The 17,397-nt window shown below is 38.9% G+C and overlaps 1 protein-coding gene across 4 annotated transcripts in view; it reads left to right on the top strand.

The window, feature by feature from the left end:
* The window catches only part of LOC124721250 (regulator of nonsense transcripts 2-like), a 221,586-nt gene that overhangs the window by 141,256 nt on the left and 62,933 nt on the right, over nt 1-17,397 (top strand). For all 4 annotated transcript variants that reach the window (XM_047246115.1, XM_047246117.1, XM_047246116.1 and 1 more), the window contains 3 exons: nt 4,385-4,603; nt 9,967-10,296; nt 10,384-10,542. In XM_047246115.1, the coding sequence (XP_047102071.1) occupies nt 4,385-4,603; nt 9,967-10,296; nt 10,384-10,542 (708 nt within the window). The remainder of the gene's footprint in view (nt 1-4,384; nt 4,604-9,966; nt 10,297-10,383; nt 10,543-17,397) is intronic.

The following is a 17,397-nucleotide window of genomic DNA, read 5'->3' as shown; positions in this document are numbered from 1 at the left end:
AGAGCAAGCGGCTCCTCCTTCAGGCAGAAGGGCTCAAGGGGAAGAAAGACAGGTGAAGGCAAAGGACTGGAAAGGTTATAAAAAGGGGTAGATTTTGGAAAAGTCACCCAGAACTGCAGGTCAGGTGAGACTTACCAGATGGGATGAGAAGGAAAGGCTAATTGCTGGGGACTGCAGCGGACAAGATTTGGAAACTTGAGAGCTTATATGTGGAAGGCAGAGGTTTCTGCTAAAACATCATGTATGAGTTAATAAGAGTGGAAAACTAAGTGCATTGTATGTAACAGAGGTGGGATGGGGATGGTGAAAAATAGACAGGTAAGAAAATGAAAGCTGTAGAAAACTAAAACACGAGTGAAGAAATTAATGTAAATTAAAGCCAGGTGGGCGGCGAAAACCAAGGATATCTTGTAGAGCTCATTCCCACCTGCAGCGTTCTGATAAACTGGTGTCTTGGGGAAGAATCCAGATGGCGCGTGTGGTGAAACAGGCACCAAGGTCATGATTGTCGTGTTGTAGAGCATGCTCCACATCAGGATATTGTGTGTTGCGCCGGTATACACCCTCTGTCTCTGCCCAGTCATCCTAACTGGTAATTTTGTGGTAGTCATGCCGGTGTAAAAGGATGAACAGTGTTTACATAACAGCTGGTATATGACGAGTCGTTTCACAGGTTGCTCTCCCTTTCATAGTATATGTTTTGCCAGCTATGGGGCTGGTAAAAGTGATGGTAGGAGGGTGCACAGGGCAAGTCTTTTAACAGGGACGGTCACAGGAGTAGGAGCCATAGGGTAGGGAGATGGATGCAGAAGGAGCACAGGGTCTGAAAAGAATATTGCGAAGATTGGGAGGGTGACGAAAAGCTATTCGAGGTGTGGTGGGCAAAGTCTCGGACAGGATGGATCTTATTTCAGGGCATGATTTTAGGAAGTCATGGCCTTGTGGAAGTAGCTGAGTACTACATTCCTGACCAGGATAGTACTGAGTGACAAGTGGTGTGCTCTACGTCCAGAGAAGGCTGAGGTGAGAATGGTGGTGTATTGCTGTAAAATGTCTGCATCCAAACAAACATGTTTGCCTCGAATGCCAAGGCTTTATGGGATGAAACGTTTGACCTGGAAGGATGGCAACTGTCAAGATGTAAGTTCTGTTGTTTGTCAATTTGGACAAAAGTGTGTAGCTGGCCTGCGGTGAGGATGAGGTCAACATCACGGAAAATGGCATGGGATATCATGTGAAATTTAATTGGGAGAAGTTCTTCAGAGATTCCAGGAATTTTTACAGGTCAGCCTCACTGTGAGTCCATATGGTAAAGATGTCATCAATGTATCTGAACCAAACCAGGGGCTGCAGACCCGTGGATCCCAGGAGTGCCCCCTCCAAGTGACCCATGAAAAGGTTGCCATAGAAAGGAGCCATCCTGGTTCCCATGGCCGTACCCCCAATCTTTTCGTATGTCTGCCCCTCAAAGGTGAAGTACTTGTTGGTAAGTATAGAGCTGATTAAGGTGAGTAGAAAGGATGTCATAGGCTTGGAATCAGGGGAGCACTGCCTGAGGAAATGTTCAACAGCAGACCGACCATGCTTGTGGGGGATGGTGGTGTAGAGGGAGATGGCGTCAGTGTTGACAGACAAGGTGCGTGGTGGGTGTGGGAAGGGCATGGATTTCAGACTATGTAGGAAATAGCTGGTATATTTGATATAGGAGGGAAGTCTTTGTACTATAGATTGCTGGTGCTAATCAACTAAGGCAAATATACATTCGGGTGTGCTTTTAAACCAGTAGGTATAGGACAGCCAGTATGATTGGGTATGTGGATCTTAGGAAGAAGGTAAGAGGTAGGGTGCATGGTTTGGGTGGGGTGAGAAGTCTTATGGCTTGATGTATTAGTCCTTTTGAGGAGCTTGAGGTTTTATGGATGGACTTCAGGTCAATTTGAATCATGGGAATGAGATCTTGTTGGCAGATGCTGTATGTAGAGGTGTCAGACAGCTGGCTTAGATCATTGCTAATATACTCCTTTCAGTCAAGTACCACAGTGGTAGAACCTTTGTATGTGGAAGGATAATGATGGAGTCATCAGCTTTTAGGGAACGTGGAGTCTGGTATTCTGCACATTATGGTCAAGGTGTAGGGACCTGAGGAAGGGTTGTGAAGCAATGCTGGATTTGAGGAATTCTTGAAAGGCTTGTAAGGGATGATTTTGAAGTAGTGGTGGTGGATCAAGTTGGGTTCGTGGTCAGAACTGTTCAAAGCAAAGTCCAATGTCAGGTTTGCTGTTGGAAAGGTTTTGGGATTGGGTTGCAAAATGATATTTCCAGTTGATATTTTGTGTGAAGGAAAGTAGGTCCTTCAACAAAGCGGTGTGATCAAATGCTGGTTTAGGGCTGAAAGTGAGACCCTTGGGTAATACAGATAATTCAGGAGTGGAGAGTGCTTTAGACACTATACTGTTGTGACTGGTTCTTGTGATTATGAATTATTCTTGGTCTGGGTGGCAGTGGTGAAGGTGGGGTGTTAAGGAGATTAGCCAGGCTCGGTTTGTAGGAGAGGAGTGGTGGTCGATGGTGTGGCTGTTTAGGGAGCTGCAGAGGACAGTAAGGAAAATACCACTGTTCAGGTAGTTCAGGAGAAAGTGGGATAGGTTTTTGAGGTGAAGCCTGGCATGTTGTTGGAGTTTGGAGTTGGCTTGGCAGATGATACCATCCAAGGAAACATGAGGGGGAGATAACTGCATGATTTTGTAGAAGGAGAGAAGTCTGGTGCAGAGGAAATTGGCTGGTGAGGCATATAGGCCACAGATTAACTGTATAAGAGCAAGAGATTGCTGTATTTGAAACTGTGAAAGAGCCTGGAGTAGAGTAGCAGTGCATTAAGAAGCAGGAACTACCCTATGGATCATACCCCTGTGACCATATCCTCAGACACTGGTTTATCAGAACTCTGCAGGTGGAAACAAGATCTACAAAATGTCCTTGGTTCTCACCACGCACCTGCCTTTAATTTATATTAATTTCTTCTTCAGCATTTCTTCACAGTAACAACTCCTTTAGTCACTCCGTTTTAGTTTTCTATATCTTTCATTTTCTTGCCTGTCTATCCCCCCTCCCCCCACCACCTCTGTTACAACAATGCACTTAGCTTTTCACTCTTATTAGCTCTTACATGATGTTTTAGCAGTAATCTCTATCTTTCCTATTACCCTGTCTTTCCACCCTTAATTGCACAGGTTTTCAAATCTCGCCTGGTGCAGTCTCCAACAGTCAGTCTTTCCTTCTCATCCTGTCCAGTAAGTCTCCTCTGACCTAGAGGTCTGGGTGACTTTTCCAAAATTTACCCCTTTTCTTAGACCTCTCCAGTCTGTTTCCTTCACCCTTCTTGCTTCACCTTGAATCCTTCTGTCTCAAGGAGGAGCCACTGGCTCAGAAAGTTTGACTAAATACAACTTTCTTTTTGTGTGTTTTCTCCCACCATTTGGTGAATAAGTTTTTTATCTATCCACTTACATTATATTGTCAAAAATTGATTGTTTTCCTTGTTATAATTTATTGATAGATGTACTTACATGGCACTGTTGGAATCCCTAACTCTTTACAAAAAAATTATAGTGGGCTTGATTATTCTTTTTATTTATTGTTCATATGGCCCTTTTGTGTAGTGTTAATATTGAGGCCATGTTCTGTGCATTTGATTCCCAATGTATGACACCATCGCTAAGAAATGAATATGTCTTGGAATAGTATGTAAATGTGAGGTAGTTATTGTTGGACACTGATGACATGACTCGAATGGCGTAATGTGCTGATGGTAAGTGTCTTTGCTATTATTTTCATGTGTTCGTTCCACTTCAGCTGTCAGTCAGTTGCACAATCTGTGAAATTATCATTTGCATTTAATGTGACAGTGTTATTTTCCCTCTTCAAACTGAAACTCGAGAAGTTTGTTTTATTTATGTTCAGTGTTAATTTATTACTTCTTGATCTTCTGTAAACATCCCAGAGGTTTTCATTTGCTTTCTCTACTGGAAGTTCTGGTGTTTTATCTGTAATTTTGCTATCATTTGCAGAGGGAATTTTTTCCTCATGCCTAACTTTGTGTGGCAAGAACTGTAATGGTTGTGAGACACTACTGTGAAGAACTCCTGTATTAAAGTATTTTTGATGTGGTTAATGTTTACTACATAGTTCACTTCATTTGAAGCTCTATCCACAGTACCCTGTTTTCCAGACATCAGAAGTGTGTGCAGAAGTACTTTTAGGTTAATTGTACTATACTGGTATATAAGGTATTTGTGTTTTTGTATATTAATAACTAATGTACATGTACTGTGCCCTTAAAACTCCCATAATGTAAAGTAATTTTTGCTGTTTGTGTTTATTTTAGGATCAAATGAACATTGAATCAAAAGTTAAAGTTGTTAGATTTATTGGGGAATTAGTGAAATTCCGCATGTACTCCAAAATTGAAAGCTTATATTGCCTGAAAGTGCTAGTACAGGATTTTACACATCATCATATTGAAATGTGCTGCAATCTGCTAGAATCGTGTGGAAGGTTTCTTATCCGGCATCATGATTGTCATCAAAGAATGAAAGTTTATTTGGTAAGTATTAATATATTTGTGTGATTCCATAAAAAGTAGTCTTTATTTGTTATTGAAATAAAATCCAATGTACCTCGGTCTACATATGCAAGGGATCTCCACCTCTGCCCATCTCTCACCAGCTATCCTTGTCCTTTCTTACTTTCCATCTTTACCTTCTTCATTAACCTTCATAAGTGATTTTTTGATACCAACTGGTTACGTCCAGATTACATCAGTTTCTACTGTTAATCAATCTCCTCCAGCAGCTTTGTGCTTAATCTTTTCACCCAAATGGTTAATTTGTGGTTCCTGTCTGTTGTGGTTGCATTTTTTACTTATCTTGTTTGCCCGTATTTAGCATTTTGTTTACAAGAGTTGGAGCTATAGTTCCGTGTCGAGATAGAGATAAGTCTGTTTGCAGTTACATGTCTCCTCCCTTGTGGAGAGAGTTCATTTTGATTCCATTAAACAAGTGGTCTGCTGTCCTTATGCTTCCCTAATGTATTCTTCCCTTTTTCTGTTCACACTATTGATTTAACTTGAGTACATAAATTTGGCTACCTGCTCTGACAGCATTCCATGAGTAGGAATTAATATCCTGCATCACATTTCCTAGTAATTGCAGTATCAACTTTCCAGCATTTATCTCCGATCCTCCTTTCCTCAGCTCCTACACACTGAAATTTATATACTGTAGGTTTTTTCCAGTAGAAGCTACTATCATTAGATCTCCTACAAATGCCAAAATGGTCAGGTTAACTTCATAATACAGTCAGTGTATACTGCAGAAAGCAGCGTAATGAGGCAACAGCTTAATTGAATTCGTTGCCTTACAATAATTTCAGCAGATACCTGGTTTCCCATTTTCTCGTGGCTCCTACAGTGTATGCACAGGCTCCGAATGTATCTTCACATACTCCACTTTCCTGTAGGAAATTAAGAGTTAAGTTTGTGGTACCCTGTCACATTCTTGCTCCAGATCCTAAACAGCAGTGTGGCAGATTTTGTTCTTCTTCAACAGTTTTCAGATAGCCATCCTGACTGTGAACATGAGATCTCCAGTGCCTTTATTTAGCCAAAGCCACAGTGCCCGTCTCCTAATTTGCCTCCCAGCTCTTTTCTTAGTCTATCTTCTAAAATCTCCAAGGAAAGGTTCCATCATCAACAGCAAAGAAATATCTCTATGACTGATATGTTCACGATTTCTCATTTCATAAATGTGGAAATTATTACCATCTTTCCAGTTGTGCGGGATTTTCTTTGTCTACCGATTGTTGTAATTTTAAATGACAAAACTTCTACTTCCTCATATAAGATTTTAATTACTTTTGCTGTGATGCCATTGTGGTGGCCCTTCGCTGCACATCGGTTTTAGCAGTCCGACCCCATCCTGTTTGCATGTAGCTCGCTGCAGCCATCTGCTCATACGATGAAGTTTTTTCTTCATGTGCCTCTGCTTCTGCCCGAAGCTCTCAGTTCTGCTGTGCAACTGGACACCATCAACTATGGAGGCTGGCTAACACGATGAAGACATTAGCTACGCACCTTGCTTCTGTCAGCTTAACTTTCTCAGTTCACATCTTGTTGAGGCAACAGCACCAGACTTTGGTCCTGTGCTTGCACTGTGACAGATACGCCATGTGGCGTGGACTTTTTATCTCAAATAGTTCAGTACATGGTACGGGGTCCATTCTTAGTTGCTTGTGGCAGAAGTGTTGAGAATAACCTGTGCCATTCCATCTCGACACCTGCAACACAGCACGGTGCGTGAAGCAACACATCACACAGCAAGATAATCTGTTCCACTGGCAAGTGTGTGTACCCATGTGGGTACTAGTCAAGATTCAAGCTCCTGCCAGCCATGGCCAATATCCCTGTGTGAATATAGGGTATCATTCAACTGAACCCTGCCCTGTGGCCATTTCCCCAAGATAGACATTAATTAGTTCTGAGCCTTGTGGCTCCAAATGTGTGTTGGTGCTGCTGAACACTGGATGATTAATTACTTTGCATATGCACTGTCTCCAATATTGTTTGTAAATTCTGTATTTCAAGCTCCCATGAGAGAATTGATTATTTTCGCTGCACTTGGTGCTGTTAAATCACTTGTTGTTAGCTCAAGCCACTGAATTAGTGACGTTTTTTCTATGGCTCCACTCTCGTGTTGGACTGTGTGCAGAGTGTTTTTCTGGGCAAATAGCTACTAAGAATGCTATTCTTACTGTGCCTCATACTGCCATTCTTTTCTTTAGTAATCATCAGATTAGCAAGGGAAATGAATACTGTGCCTCATGCTTTCAAGAACAATTGAGAACTATTAATTCTTGAGATTGTAGTGGTTAGTTAATTCAAGAAAACAGTTTCTTTTTGTCTTAAACCTCTCATGGATAATATTTTTGTGCCAGTGCTGAACATGCCTGTTCCCACTTGCTCAATTTTAGCTAATTTTATGTGGATTACATAATTTATTTAGTTAGGGACCAACATTCCTACACATCATTCCTTGCAACCTCTCGATTGTATCCTTTAACAGCTACCTACTTTTCACTTAATTCACATCTTCAAACAATGGAAATTCCAGGTTGGAATATCAACAATGTAGGAAAAGATAAATTGTTACTCACAGTAAAGATGACATGTTAAATTGCAGATAGGCACAATTAAAAGACAATTATGCATAAGCTTTCAGCCACAGCCTTCATCAGAACAACAAAGAGAAACACATACCCTTCATACATACAAGAAAGCACACCTCACGCACACATGACTGCCAACTTTGGCAGCTTGTACCAGAATGCCCATTCTGGTCAGAGCTGCTGGAGTTGGTGGTCATTTGTGCATGAGGTGTACTTGTTTGGTGAATGATCTTCTTTGTTGTTTGACAAAGGCTATGGCTGAAAGGTTGTGTGTAGTTGTCTTTTAATTGTGCCTGTCTGCAACTTAACTCCATATCTTCTTCAGCTTCACTTCTTACCAAGACCTTCCTCTCCAGTACTCTTTCCAGTGCTTGTTTCACAAATTCAGCAGTTCATGGAAATGTATTGCTTATTTTTGTGTCTGTTAAGATGTTTCCTTTTTTGTTGTTTATGAATTGTAGGAGGGCATTCCTTCTCCTTTCCTTGTGCCTTTGAAAATGCTGCAGAATAACTTGTGATTTCCTATGTAAGTCTTTCTCACATTCTCTCCAAATTCTTGCAGTGTTCTATTTATCACTTACTGTACAAGCCCTTTTATGTTGTATTTTTAAATTTGTATGTCTGAAAATTGCCAGTATCCTTATTTCAGAAATATTTCTTCAATATCCCCCCCCACCCCACCCCCACCCAAAAAATAAATAAAATAAAATAAAATAAATCCCACTCCTTCTTCGTCTCTCTTGATTGTTCCTCGGTAAAGAGCTGTTTTCTTATTTCTTGTCAGACTTACATATATTTTCTTGTTCACTGCCCTGTACAAAAGAAACTGCTAACAACAGTTTTGTCAGTTCCCTGACTAAATGAAATGAATCTACTTGTGCCTACGAGAACTTATTTTATGTATTAGTGTACATGCAGTAATGGCCAGGATTCGACTCTGGAGATTTCTATCTGAGTTTTCCATTTTCTGAAGTCTGTGCCAGTAGAAATCAGCAAATTAACAGTTAAAAGTAACAGCTTTTTACATGCTATGCACAAGCAGAGAGGAAATACTCCTTTTTTGAGTGTTGTCAAACTCTTAAATCTGAATTGTACAGAACCATATGAGTAATATCATACAGTAGCATCCCTAATAGTGGAAATACTAAATTTGATAATGAAATTATGTTTTAGAATTGAAGTTAGTCATTTCTTGTGGTGTCATTCTTTGTTTTCGAATGTTTGCTAAGTAAAGACACAGAGTGAAGTCAGCAAAATATTTATCTTAACTGTCAATGTTAGACTTTACTCATCTGTTGGTATCTCTGGTTTTTTTTTTTTTACATGTGCGTCTTTGTGGACATATGTTAGCAACATTTCTCATCTTGTAAGGGTCTTGAAGGACTCTACATTTTTCACAGAGTTAATGTAAGAAGGAAACACAAGTATTCACTTTAGACCTCTTTCTTCCTTTTTTTCTCCCTGTCCTTTACCTGTATCTTCACAGGCTTGGCACATTAATTTTGGATTTGACAATGTTAGTGGTAGATGGTGGTCATATGTCCATTATGTTACATGAAAATACTGTAGGTAAGAAAGTGTCGTGCATAATTAAGCTGCAAGTGGAGTTATTTGATATCTCGACAGCACTATCGCAAATAGAGCCATTCAGACATCTTTGCTTAACTGTTTTAACACAGAGTGCTCAGTTGCTACTGCATATACTGCTTCTTCTCATATTATGTGCGAGAGTGGTGTCTTAATGAGACATTTTAGTACATTTCTAGTTTCACTGAAACTTTACTTCTGACTCTGAACAGAATTTATAATCAAAGAAATGACACTGTCAGTGCATCAGCTCTCTATATTCTGACCATTCCTGTCTATAAGAGGAATGTCATTCCTATGTCCGTGTCATTCTGTGATACTTAAGCCTTCTTGTTTTTCCTTTCTGTTGTTTTGCTTGGTTATGGTGCTATTAATAGCACTTATCAAACAGGAAGGAAAGGGGTCACTTCATTTAAATTTTAAGATTGTTCGCTAAGCTTACCAGACAAGATATTAGTCACCCCTTAAATTAGCACACTGGTCATTTTTGAGCTCTGTAGAGATTGTAGATCTGGTACCTGGCTGTCACGTTACCTTCTGCCACTGACATAAGTCATGACAGTCTGCATAGTAAGGTGGAGCAATGTGACAAAAGACTGAGAGGAGCTATCACATTTAAACATGCCTATGACCATACTGTCACTGAAGTTGCCTGATTTGTCAATGTATCAATTGTAGACTGTCAGACGTGTCCACAAGGAATGGTGAATCACACATGGTCATGTAACACCTTTTAAATGACATAGGGTGTTCAGCATATAGATGAAATGCATGTCAGTATATACTCTTTGGAAGTAGCAGTGAATAAACCTGCTCACTTTATTATGTTTTTCTAAGTCTATGCTTAATTTTTTGTGTTTCTAAGTCTTCCACAAGGTATAGGGTGGTAAATATTCATACTAATGAATTGGGAGGAGAAAAATTTACATGGTAATTCCAGTTGTTTGCTAGTGGCATATATAGTTACCAGTGTTACTTAAAGGCTTAATGCTACTTATGACAATGCCTGTGGTAATAAGTTTCTTTGTATTTGTTTTTGGTTTTGATTTGTTGTTATTAACCATTACAGTACCATAGGTAACCCATTAATTCCATAGAATTATTCTTTAATTGGTGCAGTAAACCTCTAACAGTTATACTTCTCAATTTTTATTTTAGGAACAAATGATGCGTAAGAAGGCTGTAATGGCTCTGGACTCTAGATATGTTACAATGATTGAAAATGCATATTACTTTGTGAATCCACCAGACTCGTCACTGTCATCCAAAAAGGAAAGACCACCAGAACATGAATTCATAAGAAAGATCCTCTATCAGGATTTAACAAAAACAAACATCGACAAAATTCTGAGATTAATGAGGAAACTGGATTGGAATCAAGCCGATGTTGCTTCGTATGCTATTAAATGTCTCACTTACGCTTTCAAGGTTAAATATTTCAATATCCGCTGTTTGGCAAATCTGTTAGCAGGTTTAGTTGCTCATCAGGTAAGCTACTCGTTCTACACACCTCAGCTGATTTTTCAATAACCAACGAATTTGTTAATATATCTTGTCTCTCTCTTTGTCTTAAAGGAATTTGTTGGCACCTATGTTGTTGATGGAGTGCTCGAAGACATTAGACTTGGTATGGAAGTGAATCTTCCAAAATACAATCAACGACGTGTAGCAATGATAAAATACCTTGGTGAACTGTACAACTATCGAATGGTTGAAAGCAGCAACATATTCCAGGTATGCATAAAACGAAAAGGTTATTTTAAGGTGGTCGGTATCCTGTAACTTCCTACACCCCTCTACCCACCCTAACCCCCTCTTCATTCCTTATTTTCATTCCTCCTTACACCATCTGTTCTTGCCTCCAGCCGGTCTCTACCCTACCATAACCTCCATGTATGCTCCCTCCCCCACTAAAAAAAAAATCACTAAAAAAAATCTACCTACACCCACTCCCCCTCTCAGCATGATGTTAAAAAACACAAACTGTAATAACAAGTATAAGAGTGTATTTCCATAGTGCCATATCAGTAAAACAAGGAACTCCAGTAAACAGGTTTTATTGTGTTCTTAATGTATAATAAGTATGTGTGAAATTAATCACCTGACTTTATGATCTACCTATGTCTGGTGGAAGTGTTTCTAAAATCATTGATTTTTGGAAGTGGAGGAACTTGGTTCATGTCTTGTTAAGACCCTTTCACACTAAAAAATATTATTTAATATATTTCCTAATTATAATGTGGTGCAAAATAGAGTAATTAATTAATTATTATAGGCACTGTTTATTGTATTAAGTGGACATAATTGAAATAGAGAACTCTTATTTTGAAATGCGCCAAAATGTTCCATTTGGGACATGCAACAGACTATTCACAAATAAGCACTGCAGGAATACAACTTTTTAATACTTCTGTACTGATTTATGCACATTTAATCTACATAGTACTATATTTCAATACAAGATTGATGACTTGTAGGAATATTAATGTGATTTCATGCTTTCATTAGCACCTTCAAATCTGAACGTCTGTTTATAGAAAGATATAGTGACGTGATCTGCTTCTACATCTAGTTGGGAAAGGAGTTTTTGCTCATCACTTATTTTTGCTGGTTTCAGTTTTTTTTCCCAATGACAAGTCTGGCACATTCATGGAAGACCACTTTTTCCCTCTTTTCAGTAGACTATGACCACAAGACTGGTATACTCCTGCCTACATTAAACTTTATTTCAATCAATAATGAGTACCTTCATGCCAGTGATTTTGAAGCCCATCTGTGACTTAAAATGGGAATTTGCAATATGTTTCCAGTCAAAAAATCCCCAATCAGTACCCAGCACATAAACCTGACCTACCTTTTGGGAAATCAAATTATAATCTTCTGGCATAAGGACTGTTTCTATTTTTTGAGCATTTTTTCTATCCTGCCAAAAGCATTGTCAGGAAAGTAGCCATGTTCTCGTACAGGATAAGTTATTTCAAAAGTTACACCATACTGGTAAGCAAGTTTACTAAGCATATTCAGTATGGTTTGATTTTTTATTTTCAACCAACATCCATCATAAAAAAATTAATTTTTCTTGTATGTCTGTTCTCAGTACAAAATTGATATAAAAAATGGAATACAGCCCTAGATACTTATGAGCTACGGCTTTAAGCATCACCTTCAAACCCTAGAAAGAAATGTGTATCATTCAAAGTTAATTTTGATTTACCACCATAATGGTGAACTAAAGCTAAATAATATTGCCATTCCTGAAGAGCGTAAAATGCTTCACCCAAAGATGTCGAGGCAATGACTGGTTTTGCATGAGTTCAAAAACAAAACATGTAAAGGTTTTGCCATCTGCTTATGAACAAACAATTCATCCTTCATTTCTTCATTATTCTCACACATGATTCTTTGTAGTGCACCTCTGATGAACAGGCACTGACCACTATGCTGCTTGTCTTGGGTCAGACGCATAGTGGATTTTTTTTTTTGTCTATTGCTTCTTCCACTAGTTCTGCTGCTCAGAGATCCATTCTTTCCACATTCACTACCAGTGAAGTCTTCACAGTAACCCTACCATGGAGGCCTCACAGGATTCTATTACTTGGGCCTGGCGAGCCTCGGCTTTTTTATGAGGTTTTTACTCCTCCCCAGCCTCCTTCCTCATCAGTTGCACAATGAGGAACCAGGCTTGGGACCAGCATAGTGGAATTTTTTATTATTCATTTTTTAATAAATACAAATTGTGAAATAAGTACGAAAATGAAAAAGGAAAATATAACTCACAGTACAAATACCAATTTACATACTAGCTATGTTAGGGCTACATAAGAGCATATAGTAGCTATCCAAAGAGAACTATTTAAACAGAGGCAGAATCAAGAAATGTAATACTCATTTATTAAAAACAAATGAGTACAGAATAAATCATTATAAACTAGAAAATTAAAATGACAATTAAAGGACAATGGTCTGCCAGTGTGATTGAGGCACCACCTACAAGTATGTGTATGCAGTGGGGCCGATGCCGATGTGGGTACATGCAGTTTACCATGAGGATAGTATTAGTGCAAGTCATGGTCTTCCATTTAGAACACATTTAAACTGACCCACCACAACAAAGCCCCCAAAAACCAAACTTGCACTATGCTTATTTACGTGGGCCGCTTTTCTTTCAACCTCTGATAGGCTATAAATAAAAGACAAGTTCATAGAAACCAATTATTTTACTACCAGAAGTTTTGTACATTTATGCTTACTTTTCAACATAATCACTGAAAAGATTGAGACATTTATCGTACTTGTGGCCAAGCTTTGCAATACCCTCTTCAAAAAATGTTGCCGTCAATGATTTCAAATGAGCATTGACGTTGTTTTGAAGATCTGCATTGGTTTGAAAGTGCTGCCCTCCTAGCCACATCTTCAGTTCAGAGAAAAGGTGAAAGTCACTGGGTGACAGGTCAGCAACTGGAAGCACTTAATTCCATAAATTATCTGGTAGTACACATTAGGAGTGATTTAAAATGGAATGATCATATAAAGTTGATCGTCGGTAAAGCAGATAACAGACTGAGATTCATTGGAAGAATCCTAAGGAAATGCAGTCCGAAAACAAAGGAAGTAGGTTACAGTACGATTGTTCGCACACTGCTTGAATACTGCTCAGCAGTGTGGGATCCGTACCAGATAGGGTTGATAGAAGAGATAGAGAAGATCCAACGGAGAGCAGCGAGCTTTTGTTACAGGATCATTTAGTAATCGCGAAAGCATTACGGAGATGATAGGTAAACTCCAGTGGAAGACTCTGCAGGAGAGATGGTCAGTAGCTCAGTACGGGCTTTTGTTGAAGTTTCGAGTACATACCTTCACCGAGGAGTCAAGCAGTATATTGCTCCCTCCTATGTATATCTCGCTAAGAGACCATGAGGATAAAATCAGAGAGATTAGAGCCAACACAGAGGCATACCGACAATCCTTCTTTCCACGAACAATACGAGACTGGAATAGAAGGGAGAACTGATAGAGGTACTCAAGGTACCCTCCGCCACACACCGTCAGGTGGCTTGCGGAGTATGGATGTAGATGTAGATGTAGGACTGTATGGCAGAGGATCGAAAATGTCCCATTGAAATTGTTCAAGGAGCCGTTGGGTTGTGCCAGCAGTGTCTGGACGACCAATGTCATGGATCAACACTACATCTACATCTACATTTACACTCCGCAAGCCACCCAACGGTGTGTGGCGGAGGGCACTTTACGTGCCACTGTCATTACACGTAAAGTGTAAGTCCTGAAGTCAGCATTCCTCTTCATTTGTTTTGAGTGGCTCTCCGCAAACATCGTAAAGTTGCACAATAAGCAGCTGCATTGCATTGATAATGGTTCTGGGCTGCATAAATTCTACATGCAACACACCATTTTGGTCCCAAAACATAGTAGCCATAACCTCCTATTGTTGAATGTTTGTTTGAATTTTTTTGGTTTGTTTGGTGAATTTCGATGCATCCATTGTTGTGATTTTCATTTTGTTTCTGGTGTGTCGTATTGGATCTCTAGTAACAATTGATTTCAAAACGTTCTCTCCTTCATCGTGATAATGGTCAAGGAAATTCAAAGCTGACGCCATTCGGTGACTTTTGTGGGTGTCTGTCAACAGTTTTGGAACCAAACAACCACAAAGCTTTTTGTAGCCTAAGTGTGCACTAACAACAGAGTGTACGACAGATCTTGAAACTTCCTGAATTTCCATAGACAAAGCAGTTATGGTGAACCTACGATTTTCTCTAACCATTCTGTCAACTTGTCAAACAAGGTCGGCTGTAACGATGGACTTACGTCCTTGACCCCCCTTCATCATGCACGTCATTTCAACCGTCTTTAAACTTTCAACACCATTCACGCACAACACCATCAGTCATAAAGTTATCACCATACACTCAGCTCATTCTCTGATGTATTACTGCTGCACTATTCCCTTCTGCTTGCAGAAACCGAACTACACTTCGTAATTCACACTTGGCAGGAGCAACAATGATGGCAGCCATGTTTACGTGGCTGTAGTGCAACGCAGTCTAATGCCTTGAGGTCGGCAATGGTGGGGTGCATAGTACAAGAGCTGTGCAGTAGCCTACAGCACATGTCCACTTTCTGCCACTCATGTAGCTTCTATACTAAGTGATTGGAGGTTAAAAAAAAAAAAAAAAACAGACCTCGTAATAAGTTCATTAAAACTATTGAAAAGTTTTCATTCATTTCACATTATAATTCTGTTGGGGAGGTTCGTGTGCTCTTTAAAATGAGTTTCAAATGAACAGCGTATCTGGCTGGTCACAGTTATTGCATTTGATCTTGTACACTCTTGAATTATGAAACCCATCACATTATGGACTGATTAGGTGCTGAAAGTGTGCTTTTCACATGTTAGTTGTTTGAAAACCGACGCTGATGTTAGTTTTTCAAAAGCATGGTTCAGTCATTTTGGCACTTGACCGTTAGAACTGTCGTTATAAATTTATTGCATATATCTTATTTTGTGGAGCAGTGCAATGAAAACTGTCCTGCTACAGATCTCGCTCTATCTGCTGCCACCAACAGCTGTGGTGGCGATGATAAGCCTGAAAATGGTCTGAGGAATGGGCTGAAACCGGTTGCTAATAAATAAAAAATCGAAAATGCAATCGACACTGTTTTTTTATCAGTTTTTAGCATCCTATACCTTTACCAATTTCATCTTGCTGCAATGGTAACCACAGGAGATGGTGGATCATAAATTGAAAAAGGCTTTCTTATACCATTGTGAATTTTAAAAATGTGCATCACTTGTAACGTCTGTGCTTGTCAGTTTCCTATAAATCCCAAATGCGCACTTATTAATTTTTATTGTGATAACCAGGTGAAAGGAATTAATGAAACAATACTGTGAGTGATGTTTCGATTATGTTTAAAGGTAACAAATGTGAAATAAATAGTTATGCTACCCTCGTAAGCAATATGCCCCCAAAATTAATTTTACTCTAGAAATAGAAAGAATTGTTCTGGTACTTGGCTTCACCTGTTTGAAGCTTGTGTTAAGGAGCACATATACTCCCAGAGTAGAACTGCTTTTAGTGTGTACATTGCTACTGAGGTACGTACAATGCAGGCTGTTGGACATAGAGTGCTGCACAATGCACTCAAAGGAAGGACGCTTGATTTGTTTAAGGAAATAGAAATTTAAACGGGTATGAAAAAACCTCCTGTACTAATACTAAATGAACAGCACAAACTGAATCAAAACCTTTTTCAGTATTTTTGATGGCCTTATGTAATAAACATGTTGCAAGTTTCGTTTTTGGAGGCTTTGGTGTGGTGGACTGGTTTGAATGTGTTCTGTATGGAAGACTGCGACTTGCACTGCTGTCTTCCTCATGGCCTCACTACATACATGTACTGGGAGGTGGTGCCTCAAGTCACATTGGCAGACCACAAGCCTCTAATTGTAATTTTAATTAGTTGTTTACAATATTTTGAATCTGTACTCATTTGTTTTAAAACATGCATATTACATTCCTTGATTCTACCTTTGTTTAAATAGTTGTCATGTGATATCTACTGTATACAGTTAAATAGCTACTACTTAAATAGCATTTGTATTGTGAGTTGCACTTTCCTTTTCCATTGTCATACTTATTTCATAATTTGTACTTAGTATCGTATTATTAAATAATTCTATTGTGTTGGTTGAATTGTGACTGTGCATACTTGCACATCACCTACCAATTCTAGCACAAATTTTTTATTGGCTCTTACAAGCACACTTTGCAGTTAGTATTCTAATGACCTCAAATGGTGACAAACACTGTTTTTGTTTTACGTCATTGCATAGTTGCTTCAGAGTTCGTGAAAGTATGTTCCATCTATGCAGCTAATTGGAGGCAGTTCGTTTATGGTCATGCACGATTTTTTTCTTTTGTTTGCGAAGCATCTTTAGTGGCCTGTAATACATGTTTGTTTTTATACATATTATAAATGTATTATGTGGTTGGTACAATATGATACTTTGTTATATTTTGACATGTTCTTCTCCTGTTTTTCAGGTTAGAATCAACTTTTGTAACATGAATTTCATGATGTGAAATTATCGTTCAGTGTTACTTACTATTTCCAGCACTGTTAGCCCATGTATGTGGTCCTGGAGATGTGTGTGTTGGTCTCCATGCTCCAGTTGGACTAATGAACACATCTCCAAGACCACGTACATGGGCTAACAGCACTGGAAATCATAAGTAACATCAAACGATAATTTCACATCACAAATTTTGTGCTACAAAATTTGATTCTAACTGGAAAAACAAACATGTATTACAGGCCACTAAAGATGCTTCGCAAATAAAAGAAGTGAAATGTGTGTGGCAATAAACAAACTGCCTTCAATTAGTTGCATAGATGGACATATACTCATGGTTACAAACACATTTGACCGACTTTGCACACTTTTGTATTTTATGTTCTTGATATTGACGTGCTAGAATTTGTAATGAGGATGCCTAAAACTTTGTACTTGGGTACGATTCTTAATAAGTGTGGTATGTTTCTTTATATTTTATATTTTTCTGTTCT

Source organism: Schistocerca piceifrons, chromosome X (genome assembly GCF_021461385.2).
Source record: "Schistocerca piceifrons isolate TAMUIC-IGC-003096 chromosome X, iqSchPice1.1, whole genome shotgun sequence".
Lineage (NCBI taxonomy): Eukaryota > Metazoa > Arthropoda > Insecta > Orthoptera > Acrididae > Schistocerca > Schistocerca piceifrons.
Note: the sequence above shows the minus strand (reverse complement) of the source record. Positions and strands in the feature narration are given on the sequence as shown.